Source organism: Pipistrellus hanaki (assembly GCF_964339955.1).
Source record: "Pipistrellus hanaki genome assembly, chromosome: 2".
Lineage (NCBI taxonomy): Eukaryota > Metazoa > Chordata > Mammalia > Chiroptera > Vespertilionidae > Pipistrellus > Pipistrellus hanaki.
The window spans coordinates 128,252,625-128,273,115 of record NC_140504.1 but is presented as its reverse complement, the minus strand read 5'-3'; the positions used below and the strand labels follow the sequence as shown (position 1 = coordinate 128,273,115).

General features: G+C 43.2%; 1 protein-coding gene and 1 pseudogene across 3 annotated transcripts in view; one reads left to right on the top strand and one right to left on the bottom strand.

The window, feature by feature from the left end:
- Nucleotides 1–3,486, bottom strand: part of LOC311616860 (large ribosomal subunit protein uL22-like) — a 336,798-nt pseudogene extending 333,312 nt beyond the window's left edge. Inside the window, exon 1 of the transcript XR_014797034.1 lies at nucleotides 3,432–3,486. The product of XR_014797034.1 is annotated as a large ribosomal subunit protein uL22-like (transcript). The remainder of the gene's footprint in view (nucleotides 1–3,431) is intronic.
- MBOAT1 (membrane bound glycerophospholipid O-acyltransferase 1) overlaps nucleotides 1–20,491 on the top strand; it is a 95,225-nt gene that overhangs the window by 61,978 nt on the left and 12,756 nt on the right. For both annotated transcript variants that reach the window (XM_084872778.1, XM_084872777.1), the window contains 4 exons: nucleotides 8,667–8,722; nucleotides 11,204–11,258; nucleotides 13,219–13,402; nucleotides 15,579–15,771. In XM_084872778.1, the coding sequence (XP_084728904.1) occupies nucleotides 8,667–8,722; nucleotides 11,204–11,258; nucleotides 13,219–13,402; nucleotides 15,579–15,771 (488 nt within the window). The remainder of the gene's footprint in view (nucleotides 1–8,666; nucleotides 8,723–11,203; nucleotides 11,259–13,218; nucleotides 13,403–15,578; nucleotides 15,772–20,491) is intronic.

Below are 20,491 nucleotides of genomic sequence, written 5' to 3'. Positions count from 1 at the left end.
TCTTTTGAATTAAGAAAATATTTTAACGTTATCTTTCTTGTTGAAAGTATTACAGATGCCCCCCCCCCCCTTAATTATAGGGCATTATTAAGCAGCATTCCCCCCCCCCCCCCCCCCCCCCCCCCGCCTCACCACCACCATAAATGCACAGTGCCTCACGACATAAACCCATCTTCTTGGATAATGTCAGTTAACAAAAAGGGAGAGGTACATAGCAACCTGCAATGGCAAGATGTTTTAAATCACAGACTCTCAGCCGAGACTGGTTTGGCTCAGTGGATAGAGCGTCGGCTTGGGGACTGAAAGGTCCCGGGTTCGATTCCGGTCAAGGGCATGTACCTTGGTTGCGGGCATATCCCCAGTAGGGGGTGTGCAAGAGGCAGCTGGTTGATGTTTCTCTCTCATCGACGTTTCTAGCTCTCTATCTCTCTCCCTTCCTCTCTGTAAAAAATCAATAAAATATATATATTTTAAATCACAGACTCTCAGTTAGAGATAATTCTTCACCCGTCTGTTCTCATTATGTGCATGCAGGCGGCCTCGCAGGGAACCACAGGTGCTCCTTCACAGTGCAATTTAACACTGTCATTTCAGTTTAAAAACCTCAGGATTCTGTTGAGGAGTAAAGTAGTGTTCTGAAGCTGAACCTGGCTTTTTACTCAAACCTGGCTTTTTAACGCGGTCTGACGGGGCAGATACATACACACCTAAGTGCCCCGCACACTTCATTGCACCTTTAGAATGAGAGCGCAGGTAGGAATCGGATGGGGCTGGGATTCCATTAGTGTTTGTGTCAAACAACACATGTTTTTAATTCTGAGGAACACATAAACTGGCTGCACTTTCGATGATTCCGGTGCTTGGGATTTCATCTTTCTAAACATAAGCAGGTTTCCGTGGGCTAGACTGGGGGTAACGGTGAGGGTGACACACAAGGGACACCTGTGAGTGCTGCTGATCCAGTTTATGTCAGTATGTGTCGTGGCGAATGCCCCCCATGCTTCCTCGGTGAGTGCGGGCTATTGAAGATACTAGAGCTTTTACTGATCTTCTGGGGGACGCGCAACAATTGCTTGTGATAAGGCTGGCACTTGATTCCTTTTCAGCTGGTGGTTATGAACTGATTCTTTGTTGCTCACAGAAAGGCTTTCTTCCGAGGAAAGAGGCAACAAGCACCTTTTTTTCTCTGTAGGGCAGGCTAGATCCAGGCAGACAATTGCTCTCCTACCATGTTGGCAATGTGAGTTGCCCATGTGCTTTTGAAAACATTAAGAAAAGAGAACTCTTATATACTACTAGTGGGAGTATAAAGTGGTTCCACTCTTCTGAAAAGGCAATTTAGCCATAAAATTCAAGCAAGAATATTTTAAAAGTTCATATCCTGCAATAAGATAAATTCCTGGGAATTGAATTACCTCAAGGAAATCAAATGTATTCATGAGCATGTTCAACTGTTTTGAATAATATTGAGAAATTAGAAGTCTCCTAAATGGCTCAAAAGAAGCGAATGATTAAATGATGGAACTAAAATGCACCCATTGAAAACGATGTCTCCAAAGAATGTTTAATATGCTGGAAAGTGCTTACACGATAATGGAAGGTAAAAACCACAAAACAGATACATGTATTAAGATGCCATTTTTATGAATGCAGACACGTGTAGAAAAAAAGAGAGTAAAAGGAAGTAATCAAAATGCTAAGACAGTGGTTCTGAGGGGATTTCGGTATTTTTTTTCATTCTTTTAAATGATTATAATAGACACCCCAAGTGTTATTTAAATACATTTGCATGCATATTTGGATGAACGTAGCCTACAGGAGTAGAACAACAGCCATTTGTGCTTCCTGTTACCCTGTTTAGTTTCTTGTAACCCAAAAGCGTGGTGTCACTTGCCTGAACGCCTGATGGTGGAGACCATTTGCCCTTTTGTTCCACTGCAAAGGTTTTCTTCTATAACAACATCCTGGTCACTCTATCTGACCAGCCCAGTAAGTGCAAATAATTGGGTTCCCTGTGATGGAAAAAAGATTATTTGCAGACAGCGTTCTGTGTTTGATTATTTCCTGCTTCTCTGTCAGGCTGTGCCAGCTTTTTAATAATTAGCACGTCACCTTGAATTTAATTCTGAAGACATGAGTTCCCAGGTCATACAGCGTTTATTTGGTGAGTCCCTCTTACAGTGGGGAACTGCTGATTTTGTTTTGGAACGCCGAAGTACAGGGATGAAATCTTGGAAAAGAGGTGTGGAAGGGGTACACGCCCATTCTGCTCTGCTTGGCCCTGTCTGGTTCCACACAGATTTCTGGAATTCTGAACCGAGTCCCAAGGTTCCCTCCCTTCAGGTGCAGCACTAGGAAGCCAGTGGAGCTAGTCACTCTCTTTGCTGTGACTCCTGGAGTCCCTTCACATTGGCATAGTTGAAAGGCATCTGGGAACATCCCACTAAAGCTGTAATGTCCTTTAGTAAGAAATCCAGGGGGCAGGGGGTTCAGCCAGGGCAGGGGCAGCAGGGAGACAAGGCTGGGCCCAGGCTGAGGGGTTGGGACACTCAGCTACTGGCTCCAGGCTGTGGGTGCACAGTGTGCATTGACCTTGGCCCCTCTGTTTGCCGTGCACATTGGTTGTCCCTGCCTAGGTTGCCTTGGATTAGAAGGTTGTTGTACTCGTGCCAGACTTCTTGCTTGCCTGACTCCTTGCTTTCTTAAGTATATAAATACCACACATGGCTTTGTATTATAAACAAGGAAGTAACACAAACATAAAGTAATTAGAACATTTGCTGTTCTTCTGAGGGAAGCTCAACAATTGCTGGTGATAAAGCTGGTCCTGGGTTCCTTTGGAGTTGGTGGTGGAACTGATTCTTCTTTGTTGCTCACAAAGGGTGCAGATCAAGATGCTTCTGAGGGCAGCAGCAAGGACTCTGCTGTGTCCATGAGTTTCCGTTTTATATTCCACACATTAGTGAAATCAGGTGGTTCTTAGCTTTTTTTCTGACTCACTTACTTAGGATAATATTTTCTCTTTCTTTCTTTCTTTCTTTTTTTCTTTCTTTCTTTCTTTCTTTCTTTCTTTCTTTCTTTCTTTCTTTCTTTAAATATGTTTCTTTATTGATTTTAGAGAGAAAGGGAGAGGGAGAGATAGAAACATCAATGATGAGAAAGAATCGTTGATTGGCTGCCTCCTGCACACCCCCTAGTGGGGATTGAGCCCCCAACCTAAACATGTGCCCTTGGCTGGAATTGAACCTGGGACACCCCCCATTCCGCAGGCCGATGCTCTATCCATTGAGCCATACTGGCAAGGGCAAGGATAATATTTTCAAGGTCCACCAATGTTGCTACAAACGGCAGTATTTCGCCTTTTCTTGTGGCTGAGTAGTATTCCATTGTGTGTATGTACCACATCTTTGTCCAGTTCTCTTGAAGGACACTTCTGTTGTTTCCATGTCGTGGCCACTGTGAATAATGCTGCAGTGAACATAGGGGTATATGTATCTTTGTGAATAAAAGTTTCAAGTAGAGAACCAGAAAAGGGATTGCTGGGTAATATGGTAATTCTATTCTTAATTTTGGATCTAAAATGACCTGTTGGGGAAGATCCTTGAATGTCAGATCCAGCTTGATGCTGGCCAGCCAGCTGTGTGATTGGTTGGCGCTTTTGATGACTACATTATCTCATTGTTCCACCCTACCTCTATCAGCACAGAGAACTTAAGCACTTTAGGTCCAAAGGTTAAGGTAAAAACATGTAGGTTTTACTGAATTATTGCTCAAAAATGGATTTTGTTTAATGTCTTTTTAAAAAAATATATATTTTATTGATTTTTTACAGAGAGGAAGGGAGAGAGATAGAGAGCTAGAAACGTCGATGAGAGGGAAACGTCAATCAGCTGCCTCCTGCACACCCCCCACTGGGGATGTGCCCGCAACCAATGTACATGCCCTTGACCGGAATCGAACCTGGGACTCTTCAGTCGCAGACCGAGGCTCTACCACTGAGCCAAACCGGTTTTGGCTTGTTTAATGTCTTAAAGACTAGGTTATTTTTCTGTTGGGAGTTGGTATGGGACATGGAAATGGATGAATGGATACCACTTCTGATAACTTGCCTACCATCTGTATCAGGAGGCATTGATTTTGTGGGGTAGGAGAGGAGGGGGAGGTAGATAGCATTGTTCTGTCTTTCTTTTTGCTCTAAACACACCTCCAACTGCCTGTCTTCCTTTAATTTCCCCCTATATTTCCTTATCTAAATTCGACTAACAGTCTTCAGTTTAGGAAGAAAAAAATGGTTTTCTTTGGCTTTTCTTTTTTAATCGTGAAAAGAATTCATGAGACAAAAAAGAAGTGGTTCTACCTCAACCATGCTGGACTCAAACCTTGATTTCATAGTGGTCAGATGGTTTCCATGGATTCATTTCCACCGGCTGACGGGTGTTTACAAAGCCAGGGACAGGGCATACTCTGCAGGGGGTGGAAAATCCCAGTGCAGCTCAAGTTCTAAGGCCTCATTGTCCTGTTCTTTGGCTGCATCAAGGGGCCTTTTTATGTCCTTCCTGCGTTCGTAGTAGGTGCTTGTGGATGCTGGGTTTTGCATTTTCGAAAAAAGAAAATAAAAGAAAATAAAAGAAAGTTCCAACCACAAGCCAACAAGCATGTCTTAGATTGTGTTGTATTTTTATTGGAATGCATCATGGATGGTATTTGAGTTTTATTTTAAAATATATATTTATTGATTTCAGATCTGCTTTTTCATAGGTCATCAGTCTGTTATTTATCATTGACCACATGTGTGAGATGTTTTTTATTTAAGTTGCTAGAAACTTCTTCAGATGTCTGACCAGAAGAGTATATTGTGGAAAGTATCATCTGGATGATGTGTAACAATATTTGATCCAGAGCTTCTTCTTTTCCCAGAAAAGGGACATTATTTTTTCTAAACAAGGACAGCAGTATGATTTTTACATAAACCTAGTGGTGCTGGTTTCATATTGAATAGTTGTTATTTATTGACGTTGACCTATTCATTATTACGAATTGTATTGGTCTAGGTTCTCTGAGGAGCAGATACCAAGATAGGATCAGAAGTATGAGAGAGTTATGGGGTGAAATGCCTGGAAGGGGGATGGAGAGGCCACTGCATGAGGCTGGGAGAGCCATTAGATGGAAAGCATGTCTGACCTGAGATGAGAGGGGATCAGAAGGAAGAGAGGTCTTGGGCTGCAGTGCTGTTCTAAGACAGTTTTGGCAAGTTCAATGGGAAATCCTTGAGCTAAAGTTCCCAGGGCAGAGGAAACCACGCCTTGTGGGGAGGGGCCTGTCTGTGTCTGGAGGCATGGGCTTCGCACAGACAAGGTGGCAGAACCGGAGGGCACAGCTGGAGCCAGTCAGCGATGTGTTCTCAGGACCACCCTGAAGGTGGACATTAGACTACCAAATGCCTCGCTGGACATGTGTCTAGTCAGGGAATATATTAAATTGAACCCCAGATGGAGGGAAACAAATGCTGTATTTCTACAGAGACAGAAAGGTAGGTTAATTTCTTGAGACATTTTATATCTTTGTTGATATCCATATTTTAAGGGCCTAAAAATAAATGTATTTTTATGAATGAAATAAAATGTAGGAACTTACTTGGTTTGCAAATTGCATAGGCACCAGAGAATGTGCCTCAAATTTAAAAATTTTGTACTGGGCCCGGCTGTGGTGCCTCAGTGGTTGAGTGATTCCAGGTCTGGGCAGAGGCCAAATTGCTGACTCAATCGTGAGGAGGGGGTATGCAGGAGGCAGTTGATCCATGTTTCTCTCTCATGGATATTTCTATCTCTCTCTCTCCCTCTTTCTTTCTCTCTGAAATAAATAAAAATATATTTAAAAAATAATAAAAATTTTATACGGGGATTTGTGCAAGGAAGAGTGGGATTTTTAATCTTGCAGAAGAAAAAAGGCTTTGCAAAGAAAACTGTACTGCTTTGAAGGTCACATTAGAAACTACCTTCCATGTGATGCTTAACGTGAGTCCCTCTCAAGAAAAATAGCTCGTGGCATCTGTTATACACGGTAGGTCAGAGGCCTCAATGAATGTCAAGTAGTGAGCTGCACAGGTCTGGTCTGGCCTGTAAGATCAATTTGATCTTCTAGGAAGTGTCCTGGGAGCCTTTATTTCTGGGACCCAACTCTCAGTGTTCTGGAAAGGCAGCTATTTTTTTTCAGTATAAAAGAGTAGTCGCCTCAGTGTTAGGTTGAGCACGTCTTGCTGCCTCAGCATGGCCACCTCAGCGGCTCCCTCGTGTGCCACACCTTCTTGCCGGTCCCAGCAGAGCACAGGTGCCCTTTTCTTCCCCAATCAGACTCACTCACCTCTTAGCCTTATACCCAGCATTCAGAATCTTGTTTCAAACAATGGCCATTGGCCACTGGGCTTTTGCAAATCCTATATAATAAAGAGGTAATATGCAAATTGACCATTACTCCAACATACAAGATGGTTGCCACAAGTTGGCCAGCAGGGGAGGGCAATTGGGAGGGACCAGGCCAGCAGGGGAGGGCAATTAGGGGCAACCAGGCTGGCAAGGAAAGGCAGTTAGGGGTGACTGGGCCAGCAGGGGAGGGCAGTTGGGGGAAATCAGGCCAGCAGGCGAGCAGTTAGGCATCAATCGGGCTGGCAGGGGAGTGGTTAGGGGGTGACCAGGCTGGCAGGGAGAAGCGGGTAGGGGCAATCAGGAAGGCAGGCAGGCAAGCGGTTGGCAGCCAGTAGTCCTGGATTGTGAGAGGGATGTCTGATTGCCCATTTAGGCCTGATCCCAGTGGCGTCCCAGATTGGAGAGGGTGCAGGCTAGGCTGAGGGACACATTCCCCTCTCCCCACCTTCCCTACACCCTGCATGAATTTTGTGCAGTGGGCCTCTAGTAAGATATAATGCTGGGTATAAGTATTAAGATTTCAAAGTGTATTTGTTGGTACTTTCTTGAAAATGTTTTATCTTGTCAGTTTACATTGATAGTAGTTTAAAATATACCATGCTTATTATGCTAGAGATGGAAAGTGGGCATCAGAATGAGAAGCATTAAAGAGGAAAATGGACTCAAATTGGTGGCTAAGTGCAGTTGATACACATCACACTTGTGTCCGATTCCGTTCTCCACACACCTGAGCCTGGCCTGAGCTCCAGCCACTGAGGCTGGGTGGCATCTCCGGGTCCTACGGGGACACTGCCACAGGACATTGATCACAGCCTCAGCATTGCCTATAAATGAGGCATCAGTCCTTAGGGGCTAGAGTTACCAATTCAGTAAGAAGCCGTAGAAGGAGATCAGAAAACCAGGATAAATTAAGAAGGTTTTAAAGAACAATGGTTGTTCGAGCGGTGGGATTTTATCTTGTCTTTGGGCAAGAGTTGAGCTACTAAAAGTACTAAGCTAGGGCAGACAATTGGAAAAACAAGTGCATTTGAAATATTGTAGTTTTGTTGAGATATGCAATCCATATTCCATACAATTCACCAACTTAAAGTATACAATTCAGTGGGTTGTCTTTGCATATTTTCTGAGTAAATTATAGAGTACAACTATTCACCACAATTAATTTTACATTTTTATCACTCTCAAAAGAAACCTGTAGGCATTAGTTGTCACTCCTCATTTTCTCCCAGTTCCCCAAGTCTAGGCAACAAGCAGTCTGCTTCCTTTCTCTGTAGATTTGCCTGTTCTAGACATTTTTATATGAATGAGACCAAACAAAATGGGGCTTTTTTGTGTCTGGTTTCTTTTACTTAGCATGTTTTTTAAGGTCCATCGATATTGTAGCATGTATCAGTACTTTATTCTTGTTATTACTGAATAATATTTATATCATTTTATTTATCCATTCACCAGTTGATGGACATTTGGGTAATTCCCTTTGGGGCTATATGAATAATGTTGCTCTGAACATGTGTGTACAGTTTTTTTGTGTAGAGATATTTTTATTTCTCACGAGACTATACCTAGGAGTGCGATTGCTTAGTTGTATGGTAACTCTATGTAACTTTTTGAGATACTGCCAGGTTGTTTCTAAAGCAGCTGCCCCTTTTAATATTCCCACCAGCAATGTACAAGGGTTGCAGTTCTCCACCTCCTGGCTAACACCTGTTACCTGTCTTTTTGATGCCAGTCCTTTTACTGCTTGAGAACTGGTATCTCATTGTGGTTTGATTTGCATTTCTCTTATAACTAGTCACTGTTGAATGTTCTTTCATGTGCTTATCACCATTTGTATATATATATATTTAGAGAAATGTCTATTCAGATTCTTTGGCCATTTTTTAAATTGGGTGTCTTTTCATTATTGAGTTGTCAGAATTTATGAATTCTTGCTTACAGATACATGATTTACACACATTTTCATGCATTCTGTGAAATACCTTTTCACTTTCTAGATCAGGGGTGGGGAACCTTATTTCTGCCAAGAGCCATTTGGAAATTTATAACAAAATTATCCACTTAAAAATTAGCCCGCTGTATTTGGTGAAACATTTAATTAACTCACCCCTAATGCCTTGGCCAATTGATTTCGAGGGCCTTATACAGCCCTCGGGCCAGATGTCCCCCACCCCTGATGTAGAGAAAGAAGATAAAAGTTGCAGTGGCACTTTTACTAATCTTGATTATTTCCCTTCTTCCTTTTAGGCCTCTGATGATTGTCACTCAGAAGATCACAACCTTGGCATTCCAAGTTCATGATGGTGAGAAAAACATCCTTCCTCCTTGTTCTGAGTCCACCTGACCGTTTTTGAATTCTGTACACCGTCCCAAGTTTAGACAAGTGCTGGAAGATCTTGCTATACCTTGTCCAAAATTTGTAGGCCTCTTAAATTATAGCTTTTAACTTTCCCAGCTATTATTTATCATTTCCCTCCTGGATCTGTAGCCTAAATTTGCTGAAACATTTGCATTGAGAACAGTGGGTTTTGTGTTTACTTTTACAATGTTTTAAACTTAAGTTAACTTATGGTGCTCTCTGCCCTTCATTTCCAAATCTCTGAGAAGCTCATGAGGTAATGAGATTAAACAGCATGGGCTGGTTAACCAATTTTTAATGCTAGTTTTTTGTTTGTTTGTTTGTTTGTTTTGCTTGGACAATTATCTAGTGAGATTAGCCTGACCCTACGAAAAGCTGGGAGAGGAAGCGCTTCTCTTTGTATACAAAATGAGCATTTTTCTTTACTCAGACTCTTTCTAAAAATGGCCAGACATTTTTTATTTCCACTGTTAAAGCTGGGTCCCAGGGAAGCAGAAGGGTACTCTCGCTGGCCGGAAGATGGGCCTCCTCGATGCCAGGTGCAATTAGTAAAAGGATAATCTGAGGATTTGTTCTCTCTGGCAAATGCTTTCTGCCGGCTGAAACGTCTTTAAGTGTTGACAGGTTGAGCTGTCCAGTCTCCACTAGTCTTCTTGTTTCCCTTAAAGCTTGAAAACCAATTTCATTTAGACTCTGTGTATTTTTCATTCATATTTAGTGACTTAGTCATTCTGTAGAGAACTGGTAATTTTATACCAAGGATAGAATTTTTCTAGGGTGATAATTGTTCTGATTTGCCCAGAACTGAGAGGTTTCCTAAGATACAAGATTTTTAGTGCCCAAATTGACAAAGTCCTGAGCAAACCAGGGTGAGTTGGTTAGTGTTTTTGTACCTGAAAATCTACTTGGTAGTGTTTATAGACTAACATCTGCAACATAAATCAATAACTAAAATCACTTTAATTTCCGGGATTGCCAGATTTGTACTGTTTGATGAGATTGTAGAAAAAAGTGAGTGTGATATTTTTTAAACAAACACTGCTTTTTATGTGTTTTTTGTTTGTTTTTGTTTAGTCTACTTTTGTTTTTTATACAGGCTTTTTGCCTGAATTTACTTTTGTAAGCATTCTCAGTTTATTTTCTGGGATATCCCTTACATACAGAAAAATGTTTGTTTGCCTTTGTCGTTTTCTCTCGTGTGTAGAGGAAGAAGTAAATTCTGGAACACTGCCTTCTCTTAGGCTTGTTTTTGAGTTGCCTTTATGATTGGTGACCATATCAGTCTTTGCTGAATATACAGTTACTTTTTAAAATTTATTTTTATTATTGAAAGTATTAGAGATATCCCCCATTCTCCCTCCCCCCCCCAATTGACCACCTTGCCCAGTTCCCTCTCGAGGCCTTCACTGCACTGCTGTCTATGTCCATGGTTTATGCATATATGCTTACTAGAGGCCAGGTGCACAGGTGGGATCCCCTCAGCCTGGCCTTCACCCTCTCACAATCCGGGTCCCAGCAATCCGACATCCCTGCCCTGCCTCCCCACCACCATACAGCAGTGCCAAAGTGGCAGGAGGCCAGAGACGAGCCCCAGCTGTGGGCCTGTTTTCTGGCTGAGTGGCGCTCCCACTGTGGGAGTGCACTGACCACGGGGGCAGCTCCTGGGTTAAGCATCTGCCTCCTGGTGGCCGGTGCATGTCATAGCATTCTGGTCATTTGGTTGTAATGGTCGCTTAGGCTTTTATATATATAGATAAGTTCTTTGGTTAAATTCTTCCCACCTTCTCCCTGCTTCCCTCTGAAATTTCTGATGCTTAAGCGATGACCCTCCAGTTTCTTTGACACTCAGTTAACGTACATTTTACGGGAAGCACAAATGTGATTTGGTTGGGAGTTTTTCTGGCATGGATGGATTTTAAAAGAAGTAAAACCTCCCAAGAATTCCTTTGTGTTTTCCTAGCATTTGGGATTATGTTTCCTGTGTTTTGGAAGAGAAAAGTCCCTATTTCTTTCCTCATCACATTCCACATCCATTCTCTCAGGGGTCTTCACCCAGCATTTCGGAGAAGAATTTGCACTGGTATAGGCTGAGAAGTTAGACTTATGTTTCTCATGTAGCAACAAAAGCATATACACCAGCATAGTAAGGAGTGTAGAGTTGTGGAGGGTGTTCTGTGATCCATGTCTTACTGTGTGAATCGACTTGGAATAGCCCCGAATTCTCCCCTCTTCATAAGAACCTGTAGAGACTTTCCTTACATGTGGACTTGTGGGGTAGTGCTTTGATCCAGGGCATTTATTTTTTAAAAGGAAAGCCTTGATTTATGAAACAATAATCACCTTTTCCAGATGAGTTTTATAAGCTTCTCTTAAGATTAGTTATCTACATCACTGAAAACATTTCTAAATGTTTTCTTTCTCATAGGACTAGGTCGAAGAGCTGAAGACCTGTCTGCTGAGCAACACCGACTTGCTGTAAAGTAAGTTAAGTTTAATAGTATATTCTTTTTTAATATATTTTATTGATTTTTTACAGAGAGGAAGGGAGAGAGATAGAGAGCTAGAAACATCGATGAGAGAGAAACATCGACCAGTTGCCTCTTGCACACCCCCTACCGGGGATGTGCCCACAACCAAGGTACATGCCCTGGACCAGAATCGAACCTGGGACCTTTCAGTCTGCAGACCGATGCTTTACTACTGAGCCAAACCGGTTTTGGCGAGAGTATATTCTTGAGTGCTTTGTATATCAGTATCTAGAGGTCTTCATTTTTTTAAATCCTCGCCTGAGTATATGTTCTTTTTTTAAAATTGATTTTATAGAGAAAGGGAGAGGGAAGGTGAGAGAGAGGGAGGGAGAAAGAGAGAGAGTGAGAGAGAATGAGAGAGAGAGAAGCATCAATAAGTTGATTCCCTTATGTGCTCTGACTGGGAATCGAATCCACAACCTTTCTGGTGTACAGGATAATGCTCCAACCAACTGAGCCACGGTGAGATCTTCATTTTAAAAAATATTTGCATGTGAGCTTCATTATGTGTATGTAATAGTGTTTATTTAATGAATCTGCTATTGGTGGACCCTTGGGCATCTACCAGTCTTTAACTTTTGCAAATAGTAAATGATGCTTGCGCATAGGTCATTTCAGATGGGTTTGGGTAGAGCTGTAGGATGGATTCCCAGAAGTGGGACTACTGGGCCAGAGAGTAAATGGATCTGTGATTTTGTTAGTATTGCAGGATTCTCCTTCACTGGGGTTGTTATGTCTGTTCCAGAATTATTTTTATGGGGCACGTGTTTCAGGTCCTCAAGAAACAGGTATCAATGCAAATTAGTATGAAGAAATGTTAGCATGAAAAAACATAGGAGGTAAAGTTAGAGAGAGAACACTGGCTGGGGAGAGGAGGAAGGAGGAAGGCCGATGAAGGTGGACTTTGGCCAGTGTTGACATGCAGTAGAAAGGGGGTGGGTGTTCGAGAGGGAGGAGGCTATGCAAAGTAGGAGAGCAGCACATGAAAACAGAAATGACATGTGGGGTAGCATATTGGGGATGGTGCAGCCCTGGCCGAGAGCTCCTACTAGAGAGTAGGAGGAGGAGATAGCTGGGAGGAGTGAGAGGGTCCCAGGTGGTAAGGAGATTGAGTGCCTCATTTCTTCATTAAGAATTTGAGACTTGGAACCAATGGAAGGTCATTGGAAGAGTCTTCTGAGTCAAGTTCTTCGCTGAGCATTATGGGCGTGTAAGTGCTAAGGCATAACTCACTTCTGGCATTTTAGGAAGCCTTTCCCCACAATTCTGTCTTGCTGGAAGAGCATGCCCCTCCACATGCCATTAAAGGACACACAGAATGGCTCCTGCAGACTATTTCCCCTGCTGCTACCCTTGTCTGTGACCTCATTCATGCCTAGATGCCAAAGCAGACAGGAGACTGTTACAGAGGTGTTCTTGCGTGGCTTCTTCAAGTAGAAAGTGGTTCCACCCATCCTTTGCTTTGTGATTATTTTAGTAATTGGGAGGGAGTTTTCCTATTTGAAAGCATCTCAATCAGCTAACAGGTTTGGATCCCCTGCCTCCCCCCGCCGCCTTATGTTATTACCTTCACCTTCTCCTGTAGACTGCTAAGGTTGAGAAAGCATTTTGCCACCTCAGAGTTGCCTTTGCTCTAGACTCCACCCTCTGTGCTAATGGTAGCGATCCACCAGCAGAGGGCGCCATAGAGTGCTGCCTCCTCTCTGAGCCACTCACCTCATTAACTTTTCCTTTCAACAAGTTTTCTCGCTTAAGCAGATTTTAGAGAAACAGAGCAAGGAAAGATCCTGATGTGTTTAATAAACTGTAAAGATAACACTCGTGTTTACGATTTGCTTATTTGAAAATATGGAAGAAAAATGAAAGACTGAATACTTCTCAACCTTTTTTAAAAAACACTTTATTTTCACAGAGTAAAACCCTCTTTTTTGGAATACTTAAGCTACCTTCTCAACTTCATGAGTGTCATAGCTGGACCGTGTAACAACTTCAAGGACTATATAGCCTTCATCGAGGGAAGACATATACACATGAAGCTGCTGGAGGTGAACTGGAAGGAAAAGGGTTTCCACAGCTTTCCAGAACCTTCTCCCATGGTGAGTGTTTAGTGCCAAGTGTTCACCCAGAGGCCCCACGTACAGAGTTCTGCTGTCAGGGCTGACTCTCACTAATAATTGTTCTAATTCAAAAGCCAACCAGTTTAACAGAAAGTTTGGCCAATAACTTCCCCCCCATTTGTTTAAAATACCGATATTGGCATTTATTTGCCGTCCTCTGTATTGGAGAAACAGATGCATATTTCACAGAGCTGGTCCTGGGCTGGGAATATTAAAGCAATCCATCCATTAGTCAGCCAGCCAATATTTAGTGCCTACAGTGCTCTCAGCGCTGTACGAGCTAACACATTCAAATTTATGGGTGTTTTGTCTTTACGAATATAAATTAATACACTGCCAAAGGATAATATTCATAAAAGCTGGGGGTGGGGGCGGGGGAGGAAGTGGGGACCGGAATAAATGTGCTTTTTATTGGAGAACCCACTTGTTTCCAGGGAAACCAGTTTTACATTGCCCAGAGCTTGGTTTTGGTGCCTTTGAGAGAGTTTAAGATGGTTTCTTGAAATAACTTTTTAATTCCAGTATGAATTTTATTCATCTCAAAGTAGTCTACATAGGGTAACTTAGTGAACTTTACAAACATGGTAAACTTATTCAGATAAACTGTCCTGTATTTAAGGGAAATTTGTCATTAATTAAAGAAATGGGGAAAATTGGAGAAGGGAGAAAATCAGGATGATTCAAATATTTCATAAATGCTAAAGTCTAGGCAAAATTAAGTATTTGAAAATTTAAGTGACTTATTAATTAAGCATGAATTTTCAGATGGTTTTGACAAGGCTCCTCAGCACCTTTTAGTTCATCAAATGTCTCAGCTCCGACTTGTTACTGAAACAAAATAGGAGTAAAGTCACCATGGCGACAAGACATCAAAGTAACCACAGGTGTTTCCACATGTCTGTCACAGTAGTGCTTTTGTGTTTCACATGCTTCTGCTTAGAAAACATTATCATTATTGAGTCTTAATGAGCATCACTCTGTAGGAAACTCTTGCATTTTTGTGCACAGAGAAAGTGAAGTTGGGAGGCTGTGTTTTGGCTAAAGACATATCGATGGGAGGGCCTGGCACCCATGAGCTAAGTCGGGGGACAGGGGCCCCATCAGTGACTAAGTGTGGTGAGCGTGTAAGGGGGAGCCAGGCCCTGCTCTCGGTACCTTGATGTTCATTCACTTAAAACCCAGCCCACCCTCTGAGGGAGGTGCTGTTACTACCACTTTATTACAGTTAAGGAGTCTGTTTTTATAAAGTTGGGACTTATAATTGTGTTGATGTTAAGTGACATTCTCTGGAATGCCAAGGAAACTGGGCAAAATCACTCCAACCAGAGGAATTTAAAATGTTAGTATGAAAAAATAAAAGTAAATGTCAGTACATTTCCTGACCGGTGTGGCCCAGTGGTTAGAGTGTTGGCCCACACACTGAAGGGTCTCAGGTTTGATTCTAGGTCAAGGGCATGTACCCCAGGTTGCAGCTTTGGACCCCGGCCCTGGTTGGGGTGGTGTGCGGGAGGCAACAGTCCTTGTGTCACTCTCACATCGATGTTTCTCTCTCTCCTTTACTCTGTAAAAATCACAGGGGGAAAATAACCTCTGGTGAGGATTAGCAAAATAAAATAAAATGTCAGTATATCTTAACTCCAGAGCAGGCTACACTCATCCTTCCTGGAGGGTTTCTAAAGCTTTCCATTACTTGCCGTGTCCTGGCACCGGCCTTCGTCACAAGCACGGAATCTTCCGAACTAAGCTCTCGCCTCCCTGCTGGCCATTCAAACCCATTTCCTTGGCTGCTGGCTACAGAAGGGGGAGGCAAGTGGCCATTTCTTTCAGATAGAAGCCTGCCACCCAGTACTCTCTGCCTCTCTCACGTTTGGGGTAATGAAACCATCTACCCTTCGTTGGTAGAATTTGCTGGTAAAAGTTTTGTTCCATGTTAGATGCATTCAGCCCTCCAGCGTGAAGTATGCTTTGATCCTAAATAGAGCACCGTGCCTCTGTGCCATTTGTGCCTTGAGGAAGGACGCCTGTCGCCGCTCTGTCAGGGAGCGTGGCCAGAGCAGCTGTCCGAACAGCTTTGCTCTCCCCGGGCCCTCGCCAAACTGTCCTCCTCCGACAGAATCTCCTGAGCGGTCCCCCTGACTTTCCCCCCTCATTCCAGGGAGCGGTGATCCACAAGCTGTGCGTGACCGGGGTGTCTCTCCTGCTGTTCCTGACGCTCACGAAGACCTTCCCGGTCGCCTGCCTGGCTGATGACTGGTTTGTCCATAAGGCAAACTTTCTGACGCGGCTGGGCTATTTATATGTTGTCATGCAAGCCTCGAAGCCTAAGTACTACGTGGCCTGGACGTTAGGTAAGTTTATTAAGGTATTACATGTGTACATATCCTCCCATTGCCCTTCCCCACCCCTCCATTCCCATACATACCTCACCCCCCAGTGTCTTGCGACCATTGGTTTTGCTTATATGCATGCATACAAGTCCTTTGGTTGATCTCTTATCTCCCCCACCCCTCCCTAACCTTCCCGCTGTAATTTGACAGTCTGTTTGATGCTTTACTGCCTCTGTATCTATCTTTTTGTTCATCAGTTTATAATGCTCTTTATTATCTGCAAATGAGTGAGATCACGTGGTGTTTATTTTTCACTGACTGGCTTATTTCACTCAGCATAATGACGTTAGGTACGTTTGATGGAGTGGCCCTGAATGAAGGAGGGGAAATGACACTCGTTGGATGGCTTCGCCAGAACAACATTTTGGACCACCTAACCAAAACACGCACACTGCGTAATGGGAAGCAGTGGAGTCAGCATCACTTTTTGCTCCCCAGGAAAGCTCTCCTGTTTGCCGCCATCATAAACCCAATTGTGCACGATAAGGAAAAAGCAGTCCTGGTTTAAACCCAATGTTTTTTTTGTTTTGTTTTGTTTTTAATATATTTTTATTGATTTTGTACAGATAGAGAGTTGGAAACATCGATGAGAGAGAGTCATCGATCAGCTGCCTCTTGCACACCCCCTACTGGGGATATGTCCGTAACCAAGGTACATGCCCTTGACCGGAATCGAACCCAGGACCCTTCAGTCCCCAAGCTCTATCCATTGAGCCAAACCGGTCTCGGCAAAACCCAATGTTCTTAACAGATGGCCTGCCTACGAGGCTGCTTCTTCCACCAATCAAATGGCCATTTAGTGCAGTGGGCGGTCAGGGGAGAATTCCAGAATGACCCGGCTTTCTTGTAATTTTCCTGGGCAGTATACAATGTTGGATACACATTCATTTTACCCACACAAATGCCAATCTAGGTTACACTCTTAAAGAAATAGTTGGTTAAGCTTTATGCCTTGGAGAGAAGCTGACTTCAACTGATTTTTTTTTAAGGTAGAAAGTTCAACTTAATTTGGTTTTAACACACTTTTTTCTTTCCCTATGATGTACATTAGTCAGTATTAAGTTTCTCGATTTTCTTTTTGAACAATTTTGGACTGGAAACGTTTGCAGCTTAGCTGAGTGAGCAGTACCCCCTTCCATTTACTTACAGGAATGGTAAAGGACTTGGATAAGGCACAGCCGCTGTGTGTATTTTACATCTGGACCCTTTCAGGAATGGGAGTTCAACCTCGTAGCTGTGAAGGGACAGGTTTGATGCCCCAGAGCAGTGACTGTTTACAAAGCTGAATAGGTTACTAAACTCAGATCCCAGTGCGTAGCCCATATTTCATGAGTGAGGGTGTGGCATTACTGAGTTCCTCTTTTCTCATTTTATGTTCCAAGATTTTAGCCCCAAGGCGTAGCTACTAATTTTTTTTTTTTAATTTATTATTTTCATCGTGGTAAAAGTATACACAATAGAAATTTACCATTTTTTACCATCTGTTGGTGCAGGTTAGTGACACTGAGTTCATTGAGGTGGTTGTGCAACCGTCTCTACCTCCACCTCGAGAGCTGTTCCCATCACCCCAAGCAGAAACTCTATCCATCAGTTACTCTATCCAGAGTTACCTCCCAGCTCCCGGTCCACATTGTTCCTAAGGGTTGTTGCTCAGGGAGAAGTTTGGTCCAAATAGTGTGTATGTAACATTTGGCCAGAGAAATCTCACTTAGAGCTTCTTAAAAAGTTTGTTTCCTGTCATATTCAGTTTAGTTCATGGAGTTTTGTTGAGTACCATGTTCTGTGCTACGAGGAATTAAAAAATAAGACATGTTTTCCATCCTCAAGATTGTCATGCTCTGTGGCACCACAAACGTGGGCACCAACAAGGCAGTTCACATCAGGGGCTGCCCAAGGGGTGGGCAGAGGAGAGGATAAATGTGATCATCAGGGAGCCTTCAAAAGTCTCCTTGTATCTCATTCCTTTTTCTGCAGTTGCTTTATTATCTAAAAGTCATGTCCTTAGGAGGTAGGCATTATCCCTTCTATGGCTGGAATCTTACTTGGAACACCAGGCTATTTTTCTGTGTGACATTGTATTTTCACTTTGTTCTAACCTCAGCGTGTGTGTGTGTGTGTGTGTGTGTGTGTGTGTGTGTGTGTAAGATTGAGAGAGAACTGCTCACTCCCTTTACTACCTTCTACTTCCTCACTTATCCTCCTCCTCTGTCTCCTCTTCCACTCCCACATTCTGTATCTCAGAGTTAACGGGCTGGCTTCTGGACTAAATCGGCTCCTGCTTTAAGGAGGAAAGAAAGGCCATCCATGGCCTCATAGGGAAAGTATAACATGAGGTGGATTGTGCCCACAGGTCTAGGTGGGGAGGGGGATCCAGGGAACGGGGGAGACTGGCACTGTTCTGCGTTTTGGGGAGTTTCCAAGCTATTAGGGGTATAGAACAGCTTTGTGGGTAGCTTTTTCTTTTCTCTTTTTCTTGGCTCTTTTTTTTTTCTCAACACCCCCCCCCCCCCTTATCTTTTTTGGTAGCTTCCATACAACACTTCATTAATGGGTATGGCCTCAATCTGAAGTTCGTTACAGTTTAGGTTGCGTGGGCTGGTCTGCCATTAACCTGTGTGTTATTTATAAATAAAGTAGCAGTGAATAGTATGACAGGGAATATTTAAACTGCTTAACTGAGTAATTGTTTTACCCAGCTGCTTAAAACACCATTTACATATAATTGATGTACTAATTATACATGATTGTAAATTTAATCCGTAAAGCTGGCCTCTTGATGAATCTCAGCTGAGCTACACTGCATTACCCTAGTTCTAGTTACTGTTTATATTGAAACAATACAGCTATTTTCTTTTGATTTAGTGTACAGTTCTGTCCCCCCCTATCCCTTCCCCCACTAATTAGTGAGACTCAACTTTAGCCCAGGCTGTGTTCTAAAGAAAACAAACTGTAAAATATGGGTGTCTGAATTAATTTGTCTGTAATGATATACTAGAGCCATGTACAATAGAAAGCCAATATTTCAATATCCCTTTAAAATAGGTAACATTATTATAGCCACTTTATACTCAAAAGAATAGGTTTCTACAAGTTCAAGAACTCGCCATGCCTTCACTCTGATGCCGACGTGGAGAGAGGAGCCCAAGGTGGACCACCCTCACCACTGTGCTCACGCCACTGGGAGCTGTATTCCATGAGAAATAGAGTGATTTACAGAATCCTAAAAGATAGCAAGTGTGCTCGTGCATGAACACACAAACACAGGATAGTTATTATCCTGATTTTTTTTAGATCAGGCCTGCTCAGCCAGAGCTGAGGCTGGAGGTGGGACAAGGCATTCAGCAGTCCCAGCATGGCCAGTCTGACCCGTTTTCAGTTGTCAACACAGACCTCAGGGGCTCTTTTCCCAGATTAGTTTATCTCTATCCTTCACACATTTGTGCCCACACAGTTAAAACTGTTAGTTGCCTAACTGGCCCACTCTTGCTTTGCGTTTCCTCTGAGCTCCCATCCCCTGGGAAACTGATGTATCAGGTCTCGGCACTTTCCTCCTCTCTTCTAAAAGAAACCAGACCGTTTTACAGAGATGAGTTAACAGATAAGTGACGTTAAATCATTGACTCTGAAGGAGACAGCCAGAACAGGTGTTCTCCTGTAGAGCAGCCGTCAGAAGTCCCTCTGGAGTTGGGCCTGAGTTCTAGACCCAGAGGCACAGAGCTGCAGGAGAGGAAGGCCCTCTCCCTCTGGTCTCCTCCCGATCTCAGGCTGTACCTGCCGGGCCGTGCTTCCATCGGTTTCATTACAGGATTTTCTTTTAAAAAAGAACCAGTGAACTTGAAACAAGACCACTGAAGTGAGAGGATGGCCCTCTGGTCACTGTAGTAAAGTAGTTGGTTTCATCAGGTCTTTGTTTACAAAAAGCATTTCATTAAAGAAGTGGACGAGAAGTGCACACTCCCTGCAGGGGGCCCTTTCTCAGGGTTCTGTGAAGTCACCTGACAGTGTTGGCAGGAGTTTTCAGACGGACGTTAGGGCGTACGGCTTCGGTATTGTGTCCACGTGTGGCCTCCGTGGCAGCTGGTCCCCATTTCACATCTCTAGCTCTCTTCTTCTTCTTGTAATCTGAACGTTTCTAACTGCATCTCAGCAGCCCCAACTGACACCCTTCCAGCCTGTCGCCCTTCATATGTTCAGAATGAGCTGCACTTTCCTTTCCAAGGCTGGGTCTCCCGACTCAGTGCTGTCTTACCAGTTGATGTCCTGCCGTCTTTTATGACAGCTCTTGGACCTCCACGAACCCTCGTTTCTTCTTCGCGTCTCTGCTTCTGAGCTTAAGTGTATTTTCCCCTTCTTCCCTTTCTCCTCCTATATCCAGCGGGTCACTAAACCCTCCCATGTCTTGCTTCATTTTGGTTCTTCCTTCCTTTCATTCCCGTGTTGTATTCTATGAGCATCAAGTGCCCTTCTTCTTACCTATCAGGTGCTCACTAAATGCCAGTGAATGAATAAAAATGAATAAAAATTGAGGTCACCAAAAAGCCACACATGTTTCTCTGATTCACCATGGCACCAGACCCTTTAAATCTTTTTGGTGTCCTTTCCGAAGAAACCGCCACCTATCTCTCTCAGCCTTAAAGCGAGACAGACATTGGGACCTTTTAAAGCGACAATGTGACTTTTG